General features: G+C 55.2%; 1 protein-coding gene across 1 annotated transcript; it reads right to left on the bottom strand.

Moving 5' to 3' along the window:
- Positions 1-15,228: 15,228 nt before the first annotated feature.
- Positions 15,229-18,245, bottom strand: LOC132334688 (myeloid-associated differentiation marker homolog). Its single transcript, XM_059860780.1, has 2 exons — positions 18,110-18,245; positions 15,229-17,212 (listed from the first exon to the last, which is right to left on the bottom strand). The coding sequence occupies exon 2, from the start codon at positions 17,203-17,205 to the stop codon at positions 16,336-16,338; it is 870 nt and encodes a 289-aa protein (XP_059716763.1). The 5' UTR covers positions 17,206-17,212; positions 18,110-18,245; the 3' UTR covers positions 15,229-16,335.
- Positions 18,246-18,308: the final 63 nt, after the last annotated feature.

Here is an 18,308-nt window from a genome sequence, read left to right on the forward strand (position 1 = left end):
AAAAGCTTGGCAGAGGAATCTGAAAGCGGCTTGGGAGAGGAATCTAAAGGAATAATGGGAGGGAGAAGGGGCACCCCAAAATTTGGGGGGGGTCCTGACCGAGTGTTGGCTCGAGATTTGGGGTGAGGGGTCCTCAAAATCGGTGAAAATCCCAGAAAAAGCTTGGCAGAGGAATCTGAAAGCGGCTTGGGAGAGGAATCTGAAGGATGAAGGAATAACGGGAGGGAGAAGGGGCACCCCAAAATCTGGGGGGGTCCTGACCGAGTGTCAGCTCGAGATTTGGGGTCCCCAAAATCGGAAGGAATTTATAAGCGCCTTGGCGGAGGAATCTGCAAGCGGCTCGGCGGAGGGATCTGCTGGAAAAAAAAGAGTCCCCAGAGCTGCCAAGTCACCTGCCCGCCTGAGCCCCATCCGAGGGGTGACTTCCCGACAAGGGGAAGCGGTGACCCCTAAATCTCCCGTGGGACCCCCCTGGGACCCCCAAACCGCCCCGAAATCCCCTCTGGGACCCCCAAATCCCCTGTGGGGTCACCCTGGGACCCCCAAATCTCCTGTGGGACCCCCCTGGGACCCCCAAACCCCCCTGAAATCCGCTCTGGGACTCCCCTGGAACCCCCAAATCCCCTGTGGGGTCACCCTGGGACCCCCAAATCTCCTGTGGGACCACCAAATCCCCCCTGAAATCCAATGTGGGACCCCCAAATTCCCCAGAAATCCCCTCCTGGACCCCCAAATCCCCTCTGAAATCCAATGTGGGACCCTCCTGGGACCCCCAAATCCCCTGTGGGACCCCCTCTGGGACCTCCAAATCCCCCCTGAGACCCCAAATCCCCCCAGAAATCCCCCCTGGGACCACCTGGGACCCCCAAATCCCCCCTGGGACCACCTGGGACCTCCAAATCCCCTTTGGGACCCCCCAAATCCCCCCAGAAATCCCCCTGGGACCCCCAAATCCCCCCTGGGACCACCTGGGACCCCCAAATCCCCTTTGGGACCCCCCCCAAATCCCCCCAGAAATCCCCCTGGGACCCCCAAATCCCCCCTGGGACCACCTGGGACCCCCAAATCCCCTTTGGGACCCCCCCCAAATCCCCCCAGAAATCCCCCTGGGACCCCCAAATCCCCCCTGGGACCACCTGGGACCCCCAAATCCCCTTTGGGACCCCCCAAATCCCCCCAGAAATCCCCCCTGGGACCCCCAAATCCCCCCTGGGACCACCTGGGACCCCCAAATCCCCTTTGGGACCCCCCCCAAATCCCCCCAGAAATCCCCCTGGGACCCCCAAATCCCCCCTGGGACCACCTGGGACCCCCAAATCCCCTTTGGGACCCCCCCCAAATCCCCCCAGAAATCCCCCTGGGACCCCCAAATCCCCTTTGGGACCACCTGGGACCCCCAAATCCCCTTTGGGACCCCCCAAATCCCCCCAGAAATCCCCCTGGGACCCCCAAATCCCCCCTGGGACCACCTGGGACCCCCAAATCCCCTTTGGGACCCCCCAAATCCCCCCAGAAATCCCCCCTGGGACCCCCAAATCCCCCCTGGGACCACCTGGGACCCCCAAATCCCCTGTGGGACCCCCCAAATCCCCCCAGAAATCCCCCCTGGGACCCCCAAATCCCCCCTGGGACCACCTGGGACCCCCAAATCCCCTTTGGGACCCCCCAAATCCCCCCAGAAATCCCCCTGGGACCCCCAAATCCCCTTTGGGACCACCTGGGACCCCCAAATCCCCTTTGGGACCCCCCAAATCCCCCCAGAAATCCCCCTGGGACCCCCAAATCCCCCCTGGGACCACCTGGGACCCCCAAATCCCCTTTGGGACCCCCCCAAATCCCCCCAGAAATCCCCCTGAGACCCCCAAATCCCCCCTGGGACCCCCAAATCCCCTTTGGGACCCCCCAAATCCCCCCAGAAATCCCCCCCTGGGACCCCCAAATCCCCCCTGGGACCACCTGGGACCCCCAAATCCCCTTTGGGACCCCCCCCAAATCCCCCCAGAAATCCCCCTGGGACCCCCAAATCCCCCCTGGGACCACCTGGGACCCCCAAATCCCCTTTGGGACCCCCCAAATCCCCCCAGAAATCCCCCCTGGGACCCCCCTGACGCCCCCCGCTCTGCCCCCGGGGTGCAGCGGGGCGTCCGAGGGCGACGGGGGGGAGCTGCTGCTGGGGGGCATCGACGAGGGGCAGTTCGAGGGACCCCTGCACTACATCCCCGTGTCCCGCAGGTGCACAGGGACAGGTGAGAGACACCCCCAAAAACACCACAGAGACCCCCAAAATCCCAAAAAAAAATCCCCTCAAAATCCTCCCAAAATCCCCCCAAAATCCCCCAAAATCTCCCCAAAATCCCTCCCAAATTCCCCAAAAAATACCCAAAAATCCCCCCCAAATCCCCTCAAAATCCCACCCAAATTCCCCCCCAAAAAATACCCACAGAGCCCCCCAAAATCCCCCCAAAAATTCCCCCCAAAAATACCCCAAAATCCCCTCAAAATCCCCCCCAAATCCCCCAAAAATCCTCCCAAATTCCCCCAAAAATCCTCCCAAATCCTCCCAAAAATCCTCCCAAATTCCCCCCAAAAATTCTCCCAAATTCCCCCAAAATCCCCTCCCCAAATTCCCCCAAAAATATGCACAGAGACCCCCAAATTCCCCTAAAAAATCCCCCCAAATCCCCCCCAAAACCCCCCCAAAATCTCCCCCAAATCCCCCCAAATTCCCCCCCAAAAATCCCCCTAAAAGCTCCCCAAAAAATCCCCCCAAAATCTTCCCCAAATCCCCCCAAAATCCTTCCCAAATTCCCCCAAAAAATACCAAAAAATCCCCTCAAAATCCCCCCCAAATTCCCCCAAAAAATTCTCCCAAATTCCCCCAAAATCCCCTCCCCAAATTCCCCCAAAAATACGCACAGAGACCCCTCAAAATCCCCCCAAATCCCCCAAAAATCCCCCCGAAAATCCCCTCAAAATCCCCCCAAATTCCCCCAAATTCCCCCCCCAAAAATCCCCCCAAAATCTCCCCCAAATCCCCCCAAAATCCTTCCCAAATCCCCCCAAAATCCCCTCCCCAAAATCCCCCAAAAATTACCAAAAAATCCCCTCAAAATCCCCCCAAATTTTCCCAAAAAATCCTCCCAAATTCCCCCAAAAAATCCTCCCAAAGTCCCCCAAAACCCCCTCCCCAAATTCCCCCAAAAATACCAAAAAATCCCCAAAAAATCCCCCCCAAATCCCCCAAAAATCCTCCCAAATCCCCCCAAAAATTCTCCCAAATTCCCCCAAAACCCCCTCCCCAAATTCCCCCCAAAAAATACCCAAAAATCCCCTCAAAATCCCCCCAAATTCCAAATTGCGCGGAGGGGTCGGGAGGACGGCCGGGAAGCCGGGGGAGGAGCGGCGAGAGAAGCTCGAGCCTCTGAGTCACTTCTTCCCGACAATCTGCGCTGTCCGTGGAAAGTTCTGGAAAAAGGGGAAGCTCCCGCCCTGCCCGGCAATAAAAACCGAGCGAGATCCGCTGGGAAAGAGGAAGAAACCCCAGCAGAGCACGGAGTTGGAGCCTCGAACCAGGTAGGAAAAGTTTCTTTTTACCATTTTTTTATCATTTTTTACATTTTTTTATCATTTTTTTACCATTTTTTACCATTTTTTTATCACTTTTTACCATTTTTTACCATTTTTTATCATTTTTTACCATTTTTTACCATTTTTTATCATTTTTTATCATTTTTTACCATTTTTTATCATTTTTTTATCACTTTTTACCATTTTTTACCATTTTTTATCATTTTTTACCATTTTTTAATCATTTTTTATCATTTTTTACCATTTTTTATCATTTTTTACCATTTTTTTACCATTTTTTATCATTTTTTTATCACTTTTTACCATTTTTTACCATTTTTTACCATTTTTTATCATTTTTTATCACTTTTTACCATTTTTTACCATTTTTTACCATGTTTTATCATTTTTTTATCACTTTTTACCATTTTTTATCAATTTTTACCATTTTTTTATCACTTTTTACCATTTTTTACCATTTTTTACCATTTTTTACCATTTTTTAATCATTTTTTACCATTTTTTACCATTTTTTACCATTTTTTTATCATTTTTTACCATTTTTTACCATTTTTTAATCATTTTTTACCATTTTTTAATCATTTTTTACCATTTTTTACCATTTTTTATCACTTTTTACCATTTTTTACCATTTTTTATCATTTTTTACCATTTTTTACCATTTTTTATCATTTTTTACCATTTTTTACCATTTTTTATCATTTTTTACCATTTTTAATCATTTTTTATCATTTTTTACCATTTTTTACCATTTTTTATCATTTTTTTATCACTTTTTACCATTTTTTACCATTTTTTACCATTTTTTATCATTTTTTATCATTTTTTATCATTTTTTATCATTTTTTACCATTTTTTATCATTTTTTATCATTTTTTACCATTTTTTATCATTTTTTTATCACTTTTTACCATTTTTTACCATTTTTTTACCATTTTTTACCATTTTTTATCATTTTTTTATCAGGACCCCTCCCCATCATTGAGGACCCCTCCCCATAATTTAGGGACCCCTCCCCATAATTTGGGACCCCTCCCCAGAATTTGGGGACCCCTCCCCATCATTGAGGACCCCTCTCCATAATTTGGGGACCCCTCCCCATAATTTGGGACCCCTCCCCATAATTTGAGGACCCCTCCTCATAATTTGAGGACCCCTCCTCATAATTTGAGGACCCCTCCCCATAATTTGGGGACCCCTCCCCATCATTTGGGACCCCTCCCCATAATTTGGGACCACTCCTCATAATTTGGGGACCCCTCCCCATCATTGAGGACCCCTCCCCAGAATTTGGGGACCCCTCCCCATAATTTGGGGACCCCTCCCCATCATTTGAGGACCCCTCCTCATAATTTGGGGACCCCTCCCCATAATTTGGGGACCCCTCCCCATCATTGAGGACCCCTCCCCATCATTGAGGACCCCTCCTCATAATTTGGGGACCCCTCCTCATAATTTGAGGACCCCTCCCCATAATTTGGGACCCCTCCCCATAATTTGAGGACCCCTCCCCATAATTTGGGACCCCTCCCCATCATTGAGGACCCCTCCCCATAATTTGGGGACCCCTCCTCATAATTTGGGACCCATCCCCATAATTTGGAGACCCCTCCCCATCATTGAGGACCCCTCCCCATCATTGAGGACCCCTCCTCATAATTTGGGACCCCTCCCCATCATTGAGGACCCCTCCCCATAATTTGAGGACCCCTCTCCATAATTTGGGACCCCTCCCCATCATTTGGGGACCCCTCCCTATAATTTGTGGACCCCTCCCCATCATTGAGGACCCCTCCTCATAATTTGGGACCCCTCCCCATCATTGAGGACCCCTCCCCATAATTTGAGGACCCCTCTCCATAATTTGGGACCCCTCCCCATCATTGAGGACCCCTCCCCATAATTTGGGACCCCTCCTCATAATTTGGGGACCCCTCTCCATAATTTGGGGACCCCTCCCCATCATTGAGGACCCCTCCTCATAATTTGGGGACCCCTCCTCATAATTTTGGGACCCCTCCCCATAATTTGGGGACCCCTCCCCATCATTGAGGACCCCTCCCCATAATTTGGGGACCCCTCCTCATAATTTGGAGACCCCTCCCCATAATTTGGGACACCCCCGGTCCATAATTTGGGGACCCCTCCTCATAATTTGGGGACCCCTCCCCATAATTTGGGACCCCTCCCCATAATTTGGGACACCCCCGGCCCATAATTTGGGGACTCCTCCCCATAATTTGGGACCCCTCCTCATAATTTGGGGACCCCTCCCCATCATTGAGGACCCCTCCCCATAATTTGAGGACCCCTCCTCATAATTTGGGACCCCTCCCCATCATTGAGGACCCCTCCCCATAATTTGAGGACCCCTCCCCATAATTTGGGACCCCTCCTCATAATTTGGGGACCCCTCCCCATAATTTGGGGACCCATCCCCATCATTGAGGACCCCTCCCCGTAATTTGAGGACCCCTCCCCATAATTTGGGGACCCCTCCCCATAATATGGGGACCCCTCCCCATAATTTGGGACCCCTCCCCATAATTTGGGGACCCCTCCCCATCATTGAGGACCCCTCCCCATAATTTGAGGACCCCTCCCCATCATTGAGGACCCCTCCCCATAATTTGGGGACCCCTCCCCATCATTGAGGACCCCTCCCCATAATTTGGGGACCCCTCCCTCATAATTTGGGGACCCCTCCCCATCATTGAGGACCCCTCCTCATAATTTGGGGACCCCTCCTCATAATTTGGGGACCCCTCCCCATAATTTGGGACACCCCCGGCCCATAATTAAGAGCCCCCCCCCCTCCATGATTAAGGTTTGAATAGCCCCCACCCCAAATTGGGGGCGCCCCCTCCTCAATAATTTGGGGGGGGGGCTCCCTTTGGGGGAGGAGGGGGAGGGGTCTCCCCTTTACCCCCCCCCTCCCCCAATGCTCTGCGGGGGTGGGGGGAGGAGCACAAACCTCCCCTCCCCCCCCACCCCAAAATTGTCCTCAGCGCCCCCTCCCCCTTTTTTTTGGGGGGGGGTGGGGGGGGGGGGGAAGGGTTGGGGTGCCCACCCTGCCCATCCCCCCATCCCCCCATCCCCCCCCGGGCTATTTTTAGCTCCGAATATTCCGTTCCTCTCTCCTTCCTTGTAAAAAAAAACCCCAAAATTTGCATTCACCCCCCCCCACCCCTCCCAAAATCTGAGTCATCCTCTCGGGTAATGAGATCATGAGATGATTAATTGCTGTCGCAATTAAGGCATGACTCCCTTAATTGCAGATAATTTCTTGGGGTTTGCTGTTGGCCAAACACTTTTTTTGTTGCTTTTTTTTCCTTATTTTGTCCTTTTCTTCTATTTTTGTTAAAGTGGAATAAACTTTTTATTTTGGGGTTTTTTTTTGTGGGGTTTTTTTGGGGTTTTTTTTGGTTTTTTTGGGGTTTTTTGGGTTTTTTTGGGGTTTTTTGGGGTTTTTGGGGTTTTTTTTGGGTTTTTTGATTGGTTTTTTTGTTTGTTTGGGGGTTTTTTTGTTTGTTTGTTTGTTGTTTTGGTTTTTTGTTTTTGTTTTTAAAGGAAGCAGCCGTTCCTCAGCTTAGGAAGGAATCCCAGAGCGGGGAGGATGGAAAGGGAGCAGAACCAGAAATGGCTGAGGTTCTGCATCTCCAACAAGACCCAGGATGACACCCTGGTGTACCACAGGTGAGCCTGGGGGGACATCCCAGGGACCCCCGGGGGGCGGGCACGGGCAGCTCCGGGTGGGATCTTCATCCTGGGCTGGGATCATCTCCAGGGCTTGGGATCTTCATCCTGGGCTGGGATCATCTCCTGGGCTGGGATCATCTCCAGGGGTTGGGATCATCTCCAGGGGCTGGGATCATCTCCAGGGGCTGGGATCATCTCCAGGGGTTTGGGATCATCTCCAGGGGTTGAGATCATCTCTAGGGGTTGGGATCATCTCCAGGGTTTGGGATCATCTCCAGGGGTTGGGATCATCTCCTGGGGTTGCGATCATCTCCAGGGGCTGGGATCATCTCCAGGGGTTTGGGATCATCTCCTGGGCTGGGATCATCTCCAGGGTCTGGGATCCTCTCCAGGGCTTGGGATCATCTCCAGGGTTGGGGGCAGCTCCGGGTGGGATCTTCATCCTGGGCTTGGATCATCTCCTGGGCTGGGATCTTCATCCTGGGCTGGGATCATCTCCAGGGGTTGGGATCATCTCCAGGGGTTGGGATCATCTCCAGGGGCTGGGATCATCTCCAGGGGCTGGGATCATCTCCAGGGGTTTGGGATCATCTCCAGGGGTTGAGATCATCTCTAGGGGTTGGGATCATCTCCAGGGTTTGGGATCATCTCCAGGGGTTGGGATCATCTCCTGGGGTTGCGATCATCTCCAGGGGCTGGGATCATCTCCAGGGGTTTGGGATCATCTCCTGGGCTGGGATCATCTCCAGGGTCTGGGATCATCTCCTGGGCTTGGGATCATCTCCAGGGCCTGGGATCATCTCCAGGGGCTGGGATCATCTCCAGGATTTGGGATCATCTCCAGGGGTTGGGATCCTCTCCAGGGGTTGGGATCCTCTCCAGGGCTTGGGATCATCTCCAGGGGTTGGGATCATCTCCAGGGGCTGGGATCATCTCCAGGGTTTGGGATCATCTCCAGGGGCTGGGATCTTCATCCTGGACTGGGAATCATCTCCAGGGGCTGGGATCATCTCCAGTGGTTGGAATAATTTTCAGAGCTTGGGATCCTCTCAGGGGTCTGGGATCATCTCCAGGGCTTGGGGTCCTCTCCAAGGCTTGGGATCATCTCCAGGGTTTGGGATCATCTCCAGGGGCTGGGGGCAGCTCCGGGTGGGATGTTCATCCTAGGCTGGGATCATCTCCAGGGGTTGGGATCATCTCCAGGGCTTGGGATCTTCATCCTGGATTGGGATCATCTCCAGGGGTTGGGATCATCTCCAGGGCTTGGGATCATCTCCTGGGCTGGGATCATCTCCAGGGGTTGGGATCATCTTCAGGGGCTGGGATCATCTCCAGGGGTTGGGATCCTCTCCAGGGGTTGGGATCATCTCCAGGGGTTGGGATCATCTCCAGGGGTTGGAATAATCTCCAGTGGTTGGAATAATTTTCAGAGCTTGGGATCCTCTCAGGGGTCTGGGATCATCTCCAGGGGTTGGGGGCATCTCCGGTGGGATCTTCATCCTGGGCTGGGATCATCTCCAGGGGCTGGGATCATCTCCAGGGTTTGGGATCATCTCCTGGGCTGGGATCATCTCCAGGGGCTGGGATCATCTCCTGGGGTTGGGATCATCTCCAGGGGTTGGGATCATCTCCAGGGTTTGGGATCATCTCCTGGGCTGGGATCATCTCCTGGGCTGGGATCATCTCTAGGGTCTGTGATCATCTCCAGGGGCTGGGATCATCTCCAGGGTTTGGGATCATCTCCAGGGCTTGGGATCATCTCCAGGGCTTGGGATCATCTCCAGGGGTTGGGATCATCTCCAGGGGTTGGGATCATCTCCAGGGGCTGGGATCATCTCCAGGGCTTGGGATCATCTCCAGGGGCTGGGATCATCTCCAGGATTTGGGATCATCTCCAGGGGCTGGGATCCTCTCCAGGGGCTAGGAATCATCTCCAGGGCTTGGGATCATCTCCAGGGGTTGGGATCATCTCCAGGGGCTGGGATCATCTCCAGAGGCTGGGATCTTCATCCTGGACTGGGAATCATCTCCAGGGGTTGGGATCATCTCCAGGCGTTGGAATAATTTTCAGAACTTGGGATCTTCTCAGGGGTTGGGATCATCTCCAGGGGTTGGGATCATCTCCAGGGGTTTGGGATCATCTCCAGGGGCTTGGGATCCTCTCCAGGGGCTGGGATCATCTCCAGGGGTTGGGGGCAGTTCCGGTTGGGATCTTCATCCTGGGCTGGGATCATCTCCAGGGTCTGGGATCATCTCCAGGGGTCTGGGATCATCTCCAGGGGTTGGGAATCATCTCCAGGGGCTGGGATCATCTCCAGGGGTTGGGATCATCTCCAGGGGCTGGGATCATCTCCAGGGGCTGGGATCTTCATCCTGGACTGGGAATCATCTCCAGGGGCTGGGATCATCTCCAGGGGTTGGAATAATTTTCAGAGCTTGGGATCCTCTCAGGGGTCTGGGATCATCTCCAGGGCTTGGGGTCCTCTCCAAGGCTTGGGATCATCTCCAGGGTTTGGGATCATCTCCAGGGGTTGGGGGCAGCTCCGGGTGGGATGTTCATCCTAGGCTGGGATCATCTCCAGGGGTTGGGATCATCTCCAGGGCTTGGGATCTTCATCCCGGACTGGGAATCATCTCCAGGGGTTGGGATCATCTCCAGGGGTTGGGATCATCTCCAGGGCTTGGGATCATCTCCAGGGTTGGGGGCAGCTCCGGGCGGGATCTTCATCCCAGGGTGGGAATCATCTCCAGGGTCTGTGATCATCTCCAGGGCTTGGGATCCTCTCCAGGGGTTTGGGATCATCTCCAAGGTTGGGATCATCTCCAGGGGCTGGGATCCTCTCCAGGGTTTGGGCTCCTCTCCAGGGTTTGGGATCATCTCCAGGGCTTGGGATCATCTCCAGGGCTTGGGATCTTCATCCTGGACTGGGAATCATCTCCAGGGCTTGGGATCTTCATCCCGGACTGGGAATCATCTCCAGGGCTTGGGATCATCTCCAGGGCTTGGGATCATCATCCTGGACTGGGAATCATCTCCAGGGCTTGGGATCCTCTCCAGGGCTTGGGATCATCTCCAGGGCTTGGGATCACCTCCCAGCACCTCCTGGTGGCCCCACCCCCCTGCCGCTGACCCCACCCCTCCTTTCCCCGCCAGGTTTGAGCGGGACTTCCACCGCTCCCCCGAGCTCAAGCTGGAGTTGCCCCCCGGCCGCCGCGACGGCTGCCAGATTTTCAGCGACCCCGACCTCACCCAGGCCACCGAGCGCCTGGTGGTCTACTGGGCCGAGTCCTTCACCTTGGCCATCTTCATCCACATCTCCGACCAGGCCGCGAAATTCCTGCAGCTGGAGCTGTCGCGGGAGAAGGCTCACCTGCGCGATTTGAGCCAAACCTTCTCGCGCATGAGCAAGCGCCTGAACCCTCCCGAGGCCGACAGGACCTCGGTCACCGCCTGCGAGTTCTCCGGCCAAGGCAAGGTGTCCGTCTGGCTGCTGGCCGGCCGCTACAAGGTGACGGCCACCATGTCCCACTACAGCAAGCCCAACCTCAAGGTGCTGCTGGAGGAGCGGGCCAGGAGTTGATGGCGCTGGGTTGTAGGGTGGTTTTGTTTTCAAAGTTATTTTTGATTTGTATTTCGGTATTTTTGGGGTTTTTCTCTCCCCCTGGTTTTACAAACCTTTTTTATTCAATTGACCCAGGTGTTTTATCTTTTTATGCCCAGTTTCAAAGCCATTCCTCCCAAATCCGGTTTTAACCCCTCCCATCCCGAGCAGTTTTCCTCCCTTGTGTTCCTGCACTGTGTCCTCCCTTCAGACCTGCCCCCCTTTTTCAGCTGCTGGGTTGAATTGTGGTTTTATTTTAAAAGTTATTTTTGATTTGTATTTCGGTATTTTTGGGGTTTTTCTCTCCCCCTGGTTTTACAAACCTTTTTTATTCAATTGAACCAGGTGTTTTTATCTTTTTATGCCCAGTTTCAAACCCATTCCTCCCAAATCCGGTTGTTAACCCCTCCCATCCCGAGCAGTTTTCCTCCCTTGTGTCCCTGCATTGTGTCCTCCCTTCAGACCTGCCCCCTTTTTCAGCTGCTGGGTTGAATTTTGGTTTTATTTTAAAAGTTATTTTTGATTTGTATTTCGGTATTTTTGGGGTTTTTCTCCCCCTGGTTTTATAAACCTTTGTTATTCAATTGACCCAGGTGTTTTATCTTTTTTATGCCCAGTTTCAAACCCCTCTCCTCCCAAATCTGGTTGTTAACCCCTCCCATCCCGAGCAGTTTTCCTCCCTTGTGTTCCTGCATTGTGTCCTCCCTTCAGACCTGCCCCCTTTTTTCAGCTGCTGGGTTGAATTTTGGTTTTATTTTAAAAGTTATTTTTGATTTGTATTTCGGTATTTTTGGGGGGTTTTCTCTCCCCCTGGTTTTACAAACCTTTTTTATTCAGTTGACCCAGGTGTTTTATCTTTTTATGCCCAGTTTCAAACCCCTTTCCACCCAAATCCAGTTGTTAACCCCTCCCATCCCGAGCAGTTTTCCTCCCTTGTGTCCCTGCATTGTGCCCTCCCTTCAGACCTGCACCTTTTTCAGCTGCTGGGTTGCATTGTGGTTTTATTTTAAAAGTTATTTTTGATTTGTATTTCGGTATTTTTGGGGGTTTTTCCCTCCCCCTGGTTTTACAAACCTTTGTTATTCAGTTGACCCAGGTGTTTTATCATTTATGCCCAGTTTCAAACCCCTCTCCACCCAAATCTGGTTGTTAACCCCTCCCATCCCGAGCAGTTTTCCTCCCTTGTGTCCCTGCATTGTGTCCTCCCTTCAGACCTGCTCCCTTTTTCAGCTGCTGGGTTGTAGGGTGGTTTTGTTTTAAAAGTTATTTTTCATTTGTATTTCGGTATTTTTGGGGTTTTTCTCCCCCCTGGTTTTACAAACCTTTGTTATTCAGTTGAGCCAGGTGTTTTATCTTTTTATGCCCAGTTTCAAACCCCATTCCTCCCAAATCCAGTTGTTAACCCCTCCCATCCCGAGCAGTTTTCCTCCCTTGTGTTCCTGCATTGTGTCCTCCCTTCAGACCTGCCCCCCTTTTTCAGCTGCTGTTTGTCCCCAGCTCGGGGACCCCTCGGGGAGTGTAACATCAAATAAAGTCACCCAGTGCCACCCCAGGCCCGCGTTCCTGCTGTCTTTTTGTGTGTTCCCGTGTTCCTGCTGTCCTCCTGTCCCCGTGTTGTGCCTCCCCCGGTAGCTGGGATTCTGAGGAGCCCCGAAAGGGGGGGACTGCCACCCCCCCATTGTCACCATCTAGCCCGGGGACGTGCGACAGCACTGGAAACGACCCCCGTGGGGTCCTCTAGAACCCTGTAGGCACCTCTAGAACCCCACAGGCACCTCTAGAACCCCACAGGCTCCTCTAGAACCCCGTAGGCTCCTCTAAAACACCATAGGCACCTCTAGAACCCTGTAGGCACCTCTAGAACCCCATGAGAAACTCTAGAACCCCGTAGGGACTTCTAGAACCCCACAGGCTCCTCTAGAACCCCACAGGCACCTCTAGAACCCCGTAGAGACCTCTAGAACCCCACAGGCTCCTCTGTAACCCTGTAGGCACCTCTAGAACCTTGTAGGAAACTCTAGAACCCCACAGGCACCTCTAGAACCCTGTAGGCACCTCTAGAACCCCGTAGGGACTTCTAGAACCCCACAGGCTCCTCTAGAACCCCACAGGCACCTCTAGAACCCCGTAGAGACCTCTAGAACCCCGTAGAGACCTCTAGAACCCTACAGGCTCTTCTATAACCCTGTAGACACCTCTAGAACCTTGTAGGAAACTCTAGAACCCCACAGGCACCTCTAGAACCCCACAGGCACCTCTAGAACCCCGTAAAGACATCTATAACCCTATAAGTACCTCTAGAACCCCACAGGCTCCTCTAGAACCCTTGTAGGCACCTCTAGAACTTTGTAGGAAACTCTAGAACCCCACAGGCTCCTCTAAACCCCCCACAGGCACTTCTAGAACCCTGTAGGCACCTCTAGAACTTTGTGGGAAACTCTAGAACCCCACAGGCACCTCTAGACCCCCCACAGGCACCTCTAGAACCCTGTAGGTACCTCTAGAATCCCGTAGGCATTTCTAGAACCACACCAGCTCCTCTAGAAGCTAATTTGAACCTCTAGAACCCCACGAGCTCCTCTAGAACCCTACAGGCACCTCTAGAACCCCGTAGGGACGTCTAGAACCCCACAGGCTCCTCTGTAACCCTGTAGGCACCTCTAGAACCTTGGTAGGAAACTCTAGAACCCCACGGGCACCTCTAGAACCCCATGGGCTCTTTTAGAACACCGTAGGTACCTCTAGAACACCGTCGGTACCTCTAGAACCTTGTGGGAAACTCTAGAACCCCGTATGGAACTCTAGAAACACACCACAGGCTCCTCTAGAACCCCGTAGGCACCTCTAGAACCCCACAGATTCCTCTAGAACCCTGTAGGCACCTCTAGAACTCCATAGGCACCTCTAGAACCCCATAGGCTCCTCTAAAACACTATAGGCACCTCTAGAACCCTGTAGGCACCTCTAGAACACCATAAGAAACTCTAGAACCCCGTATGGAACTCTAGAACCCCGTATGGCACTCTAGAACCCCACCGGCTGCTCTAGAGGCTCATTTGCACCTCTAGAACTCCACAGGCTCCTCTAGAGCCCTGTAGGCACCTCTAGAACCCCGTAGGCACCTCTAGAACCCCGTAGGCACCTCTAGAGCCCCACTGGCTCCTCTAGAAGCTCATTTGAACCTCTAGAACCCCACAGGCTCCTCTAGAACCCTGTAGGCACCTCTAGAACCCCATGAGAAACTCTAGAACCCCGTAGGCACCTCTAGAACCCCGTAGGCACCTCTAGAGCCCCACTGGCTCCTCTAGAAGCTCATTTGAACCTCTAGAACCCCACAGGCTCCTCTATAACCCAGTAGGCACCTCTAGAACCCTGTAGGTACCTCTAGAACCTTGTGGGAAACTCTAGAACCCAGTATGGAACTCTAGAACCACACCGGCTCCTCTAGAAGCTCATTCGCACCTCTAGAACCCCACAGGCTCCTCTAGAACCCCGTAGGCACCTCTAGAACTCCATAGGCACCTCTAGAACCCCGTAGGCTCCTCTAGAACCCCATAGGCACCTCTAGAACCCTGTAGGCACCTCTAGAACCCCCTGAGAAACTCTAGAATCCCGTAGGCACCTCTAGAACCCCGTAGGCACCTCTAGAACCCCGTAGGCACCTCTAGAATCCCGTAGGCACCTCTAGAACCCCGTAGGCACCTCTAGAGCCCCACTGGCTCCTCTAGAAGCTCATTTGAACCTCTAGAACCCCACAGGCTCCTCTATAACCCAGTAGGCACCTCTAGAACCCTGTAGGCACCTCTAGAACCTTGTGGGAAACTCTAGAACCCAGTATGGAACTCTAGAACCACAGCGGCTCCTCTAGAAGCTCATTCGCACCTCTAGAACCCCACAGGCTCCTCTAGAACCCCGTAGGCACCTCTAGAACTCCATAGGCACCTCTAGAACCCCGTAGGCTCCTCTAGAACACCATAGGCACCTCTAGAACCCCACAGGCTCCTCTAGAACCCCGTAGGCACCTCTAGAACCCCACAGGCTCCTCTAGAACACCACGGGCACCTCTAGAACACCATAAGCACCTCTAGAACCCCGTAGGCACCTCTAGAACCTTGTAGGAAACTCCAGAACCCCGTGGGAAACTCTAGAACCCAGTATGGAACCCTAGGACTTCCCACACTTTCCCCCTCACACTTTCCCCATTTTCTCCTCTTTTCCCCATCCCTCCCCTTTTCCCCCTCACACTTCTTACCCTTTTCCCCTCACGTTTCCCATCATTTCCCCCCCACATTTCCCTCCCTTCTCTCCTCATGCCCCCTCACAGACACTCAGCAGCTCATTAAGAAGCAGAAATGTCCCTTTAATGACAACACAGCCGCACCCCCCAGGTTAAGGCCTCAGCGGTGTCCCCCTCCCCAAGCCCCCCTTATGATCCCACCATCCCTCCAGGAAGGATCCCTCAGGCACTTGCTCCCAGACCCCCCTAAGCACCAGATCCTGCCCCACAGAGGGTCCACAACCCATTCAGGCCCCCGATCCCACCCTGGTGGGACCCCAGACCACCCTCAGGGGCTGAATCCCACCCCGCAGAGGAACCAGGATCCCCATTAGGGTTCCATTATCTCCCCAGAGAGGACCCTGACCCTGAGAAGGGCCCGGTTCTGCCCAGAAAGGACTCAGGACTCCCAGCAGGGGCTTGATCTCACCCCAAGGGGAGACCCCAGACCTTCACAGCATCCGGATCCCACCCTGGGGTGACCCCAGACCCCCATTAGGGGCTCAATCCTGCCCTACAGAGGGTCCAGGATTCCATGAGGAGTCTGATCCCACCCTGGAGTGACCCCAGAACCCCATCAGGATCCCGATCCCAGCCCAGTAGAAGACCCCAGACCCACAGAGAGGCTGGATCCCACCCTGGGGTGACCCCAGACCCCCATTAGGGGCTCAATCCTGCCCTACAGAGGGTCCAGGATTCCATGAGGAGTCTGATCCCACCCTGGAGTGACCCCAGAACCCCATCAGGATCCCGATCCCAGCCCAGTAGAAGACCCCAGACCCACAGAGAGGCTGGATCCCACCCTGGGGTGACCCCAGACCCCCATTAGGGGCTCAATCCTGCCCTACAGAGGGTCCAGGATTCCCATTTGGAGCCTGACCCCACCCCATGAGGGGACACCAGACCCCAGCTAGGGTCCCATACCCCCTCAGGGGCCACCCAGACCCCCACTAGGATCCAAATACCTGCCAGAGGAGACCCCCAGACCTCCCTTAGGATCCCAATCCTGCCCCACAGAGGATCCAAGACCCCTTAGGGAGCCTGATCCCACCCCAGGAATCACCCAGACCCCCGTAAAGGCCCTGATCCCAACCTGTGGGAGACCCCAGACCCCCCCTTACGGTTCCGCCTCCCCCCAGGATCCCTCCCCACTCACCCTGGAGTGCCCCTTCAGGCCCTCAACAGCACCAACCTCCCCGTCTGCCCCAAATCCACCCCGAACGCCACCAAATTGAGGCCGCTGAGCACGGCCACCAGCACCCTCCTGTCCCAGGGGCACGTGGCCGGGCAGCCACTGGGTCTCCGGGACCGGCCCCCCATGTCGTCCGAGAAGCTGTAGAGCGCCCACAGCACCGTGGCCGCCCCGTAGGCCACCACCCCCAGCCCGGCGTAGACCCCCAGCCCCCAGCGCAGCCCCTCGGGGTCCCTCATCCACCCGCACCACCCCCAGCCCAGCAGGCACCCCCCGACCAGCAGCACGCCCAGCACGAAGGACACGCAGAAGATGCCCAGACACCAGCGCAAGGCCGCCGCCCCCGACGCCGCGTCCAGCTCGGCCGACAGCCCGAGGAGGAGGAGGGCGAGGAAGGCTTCGGCCACCTTGAGCAGCCCCGAGGGAGTGGCCAGGTAAGGAGCGGCCTCGCCGGGTCGCGCCCTGTCGCGGGCCACCTCGGCGGCGTAGGCCAGCGTGGCCACTGCCGAGGCGGCCGTGGCGGCGGCGCGGAGGGCGCGGGGGCGGCCGTAGCTGCCCTCGTGTCCCCGGAGGTGGCCCAGCGGCCACAAGATGGTGGCGGTGGCGCAAGCCATGGCGGCGGCGGTGGCCAGGGCCAGCGGGAGGTCGCGGCGGGGCGGCGGGCGGCGGAAGGCGTCGTTGAGGAGGAGGAGGGTGGTGAAGACGAAGGACAAGGCCCAGGCGGACAAGCAGCCGTCGCCCTCGCCCGGGTTCCAGTAGCCGGGGGCCGCGGCCAGCGCCAGCGCCAGGAGGGCGCTGAGGGCCTGGAGGCAGCGCAGGAGGGACGGGGGGCGGCACGGAGCGGGCATCGCGGGGCTGTGGAGAGATGGGGGGCGTTGGGGCATCTGGGGGTGCCGGGGGGTGTTGGGGGAAATGGGGGGTTGGGGGTGTTGAGGCTGGGGGGGTACCAGGGATATTGGGGGTTAATGGGGTTGGGGGTAATTGTAAATTTTTTTTTGGTTTGGGGGCTTTTTTTTTTTTTTAATGGGGTTGGGTGTAAGTTTTAAACTTTTTTTGTAATTTTTTTTTTTGTAATTTATTTTAATGAGTTGGGGATAAATTTTTATCCTCAGGTTTACACCCTGAGGGTGTTGAGGGGCTGGGTCGGGGGGTTCTGCACGCACAGCAGAGAGGGAACGGGGGAATCCCAGGGGATGTGGAGAGATGAGGAGCTCAGGGGGGAACTGGGGAGCACCACTGGGATTTGGGGTGTGCAGGACTGGGGAGACTGGGAGGGAATTAAGGACTGGGGAGCAGTTGGAGATTTCGGGACTGGGGGTACGGGGGGCCCGTGGGGAGGGGGCTGCAGAGGGCGGGGGGGGGTTTCAGGCAGCTGAGGAGTTTTGGGCGGGCTGGAAGGACTGAAGGAAGCTGGGGCTTAGGGAGGGATTCCCCGCATTGGGGGGATCCCAGGAATGCTGGGGCTCACCCCGGGGGTCTGGGGGGTCCCGGGTATGCAGGGGGTGGGGGCGGTCAGGGCTGTGTCCATATAAGGCCTCGGAGAATCTCCTTCCTTCCCCCCCCCCCCTCATCCTGGGGTCGCCCCGCCCCACCCGGGCGCTGGCTGCATCCTGTGGGTGATGGGGGGGGGTCCCAAGGGTCCGGGGAGACCCCCGAGGGGCAGAGGAGACCCCCGAGGGTCCGGGGGAGGGGGCACCCCAGGATCCCCCACCCCCTTCCCCCCGAGAGCCCAGGGTGGGCCCCGGCACTCACCCAAATGGGTTCGGGTTGTTCCGGAGGAGTTTTGGGAGGTTCGGTTCGGGTCCTACCGGACGGGACGGTCCCGGTTGGGGTCCCCTCCGGACCGGTTCGGGTGTTTGGGGTCTCTGCGGGGCGGTTCGGCCCCTCCTGGTTCGGGTTCCCTCAGGCGGGTTCGGCTTCCCTCAGGAGGGTCCGGGCTCCCTCAGGCGGG

The sequence above is a fragment of the Haemorhous mexicanus genome, chromosome 16 (genome assembly GCF_027477595.1).
Source record: "Haemorhous mexicanus isolate bHaeMex1 chromosome 16, bHaeMex1.pri, whole genome shotgun sequence".
NCBI lineage: Eukaryota > Metazoa > Chordata > Aves > Passeriformes > Fringillidae > Haemorhous > Haemorhous mexicanus.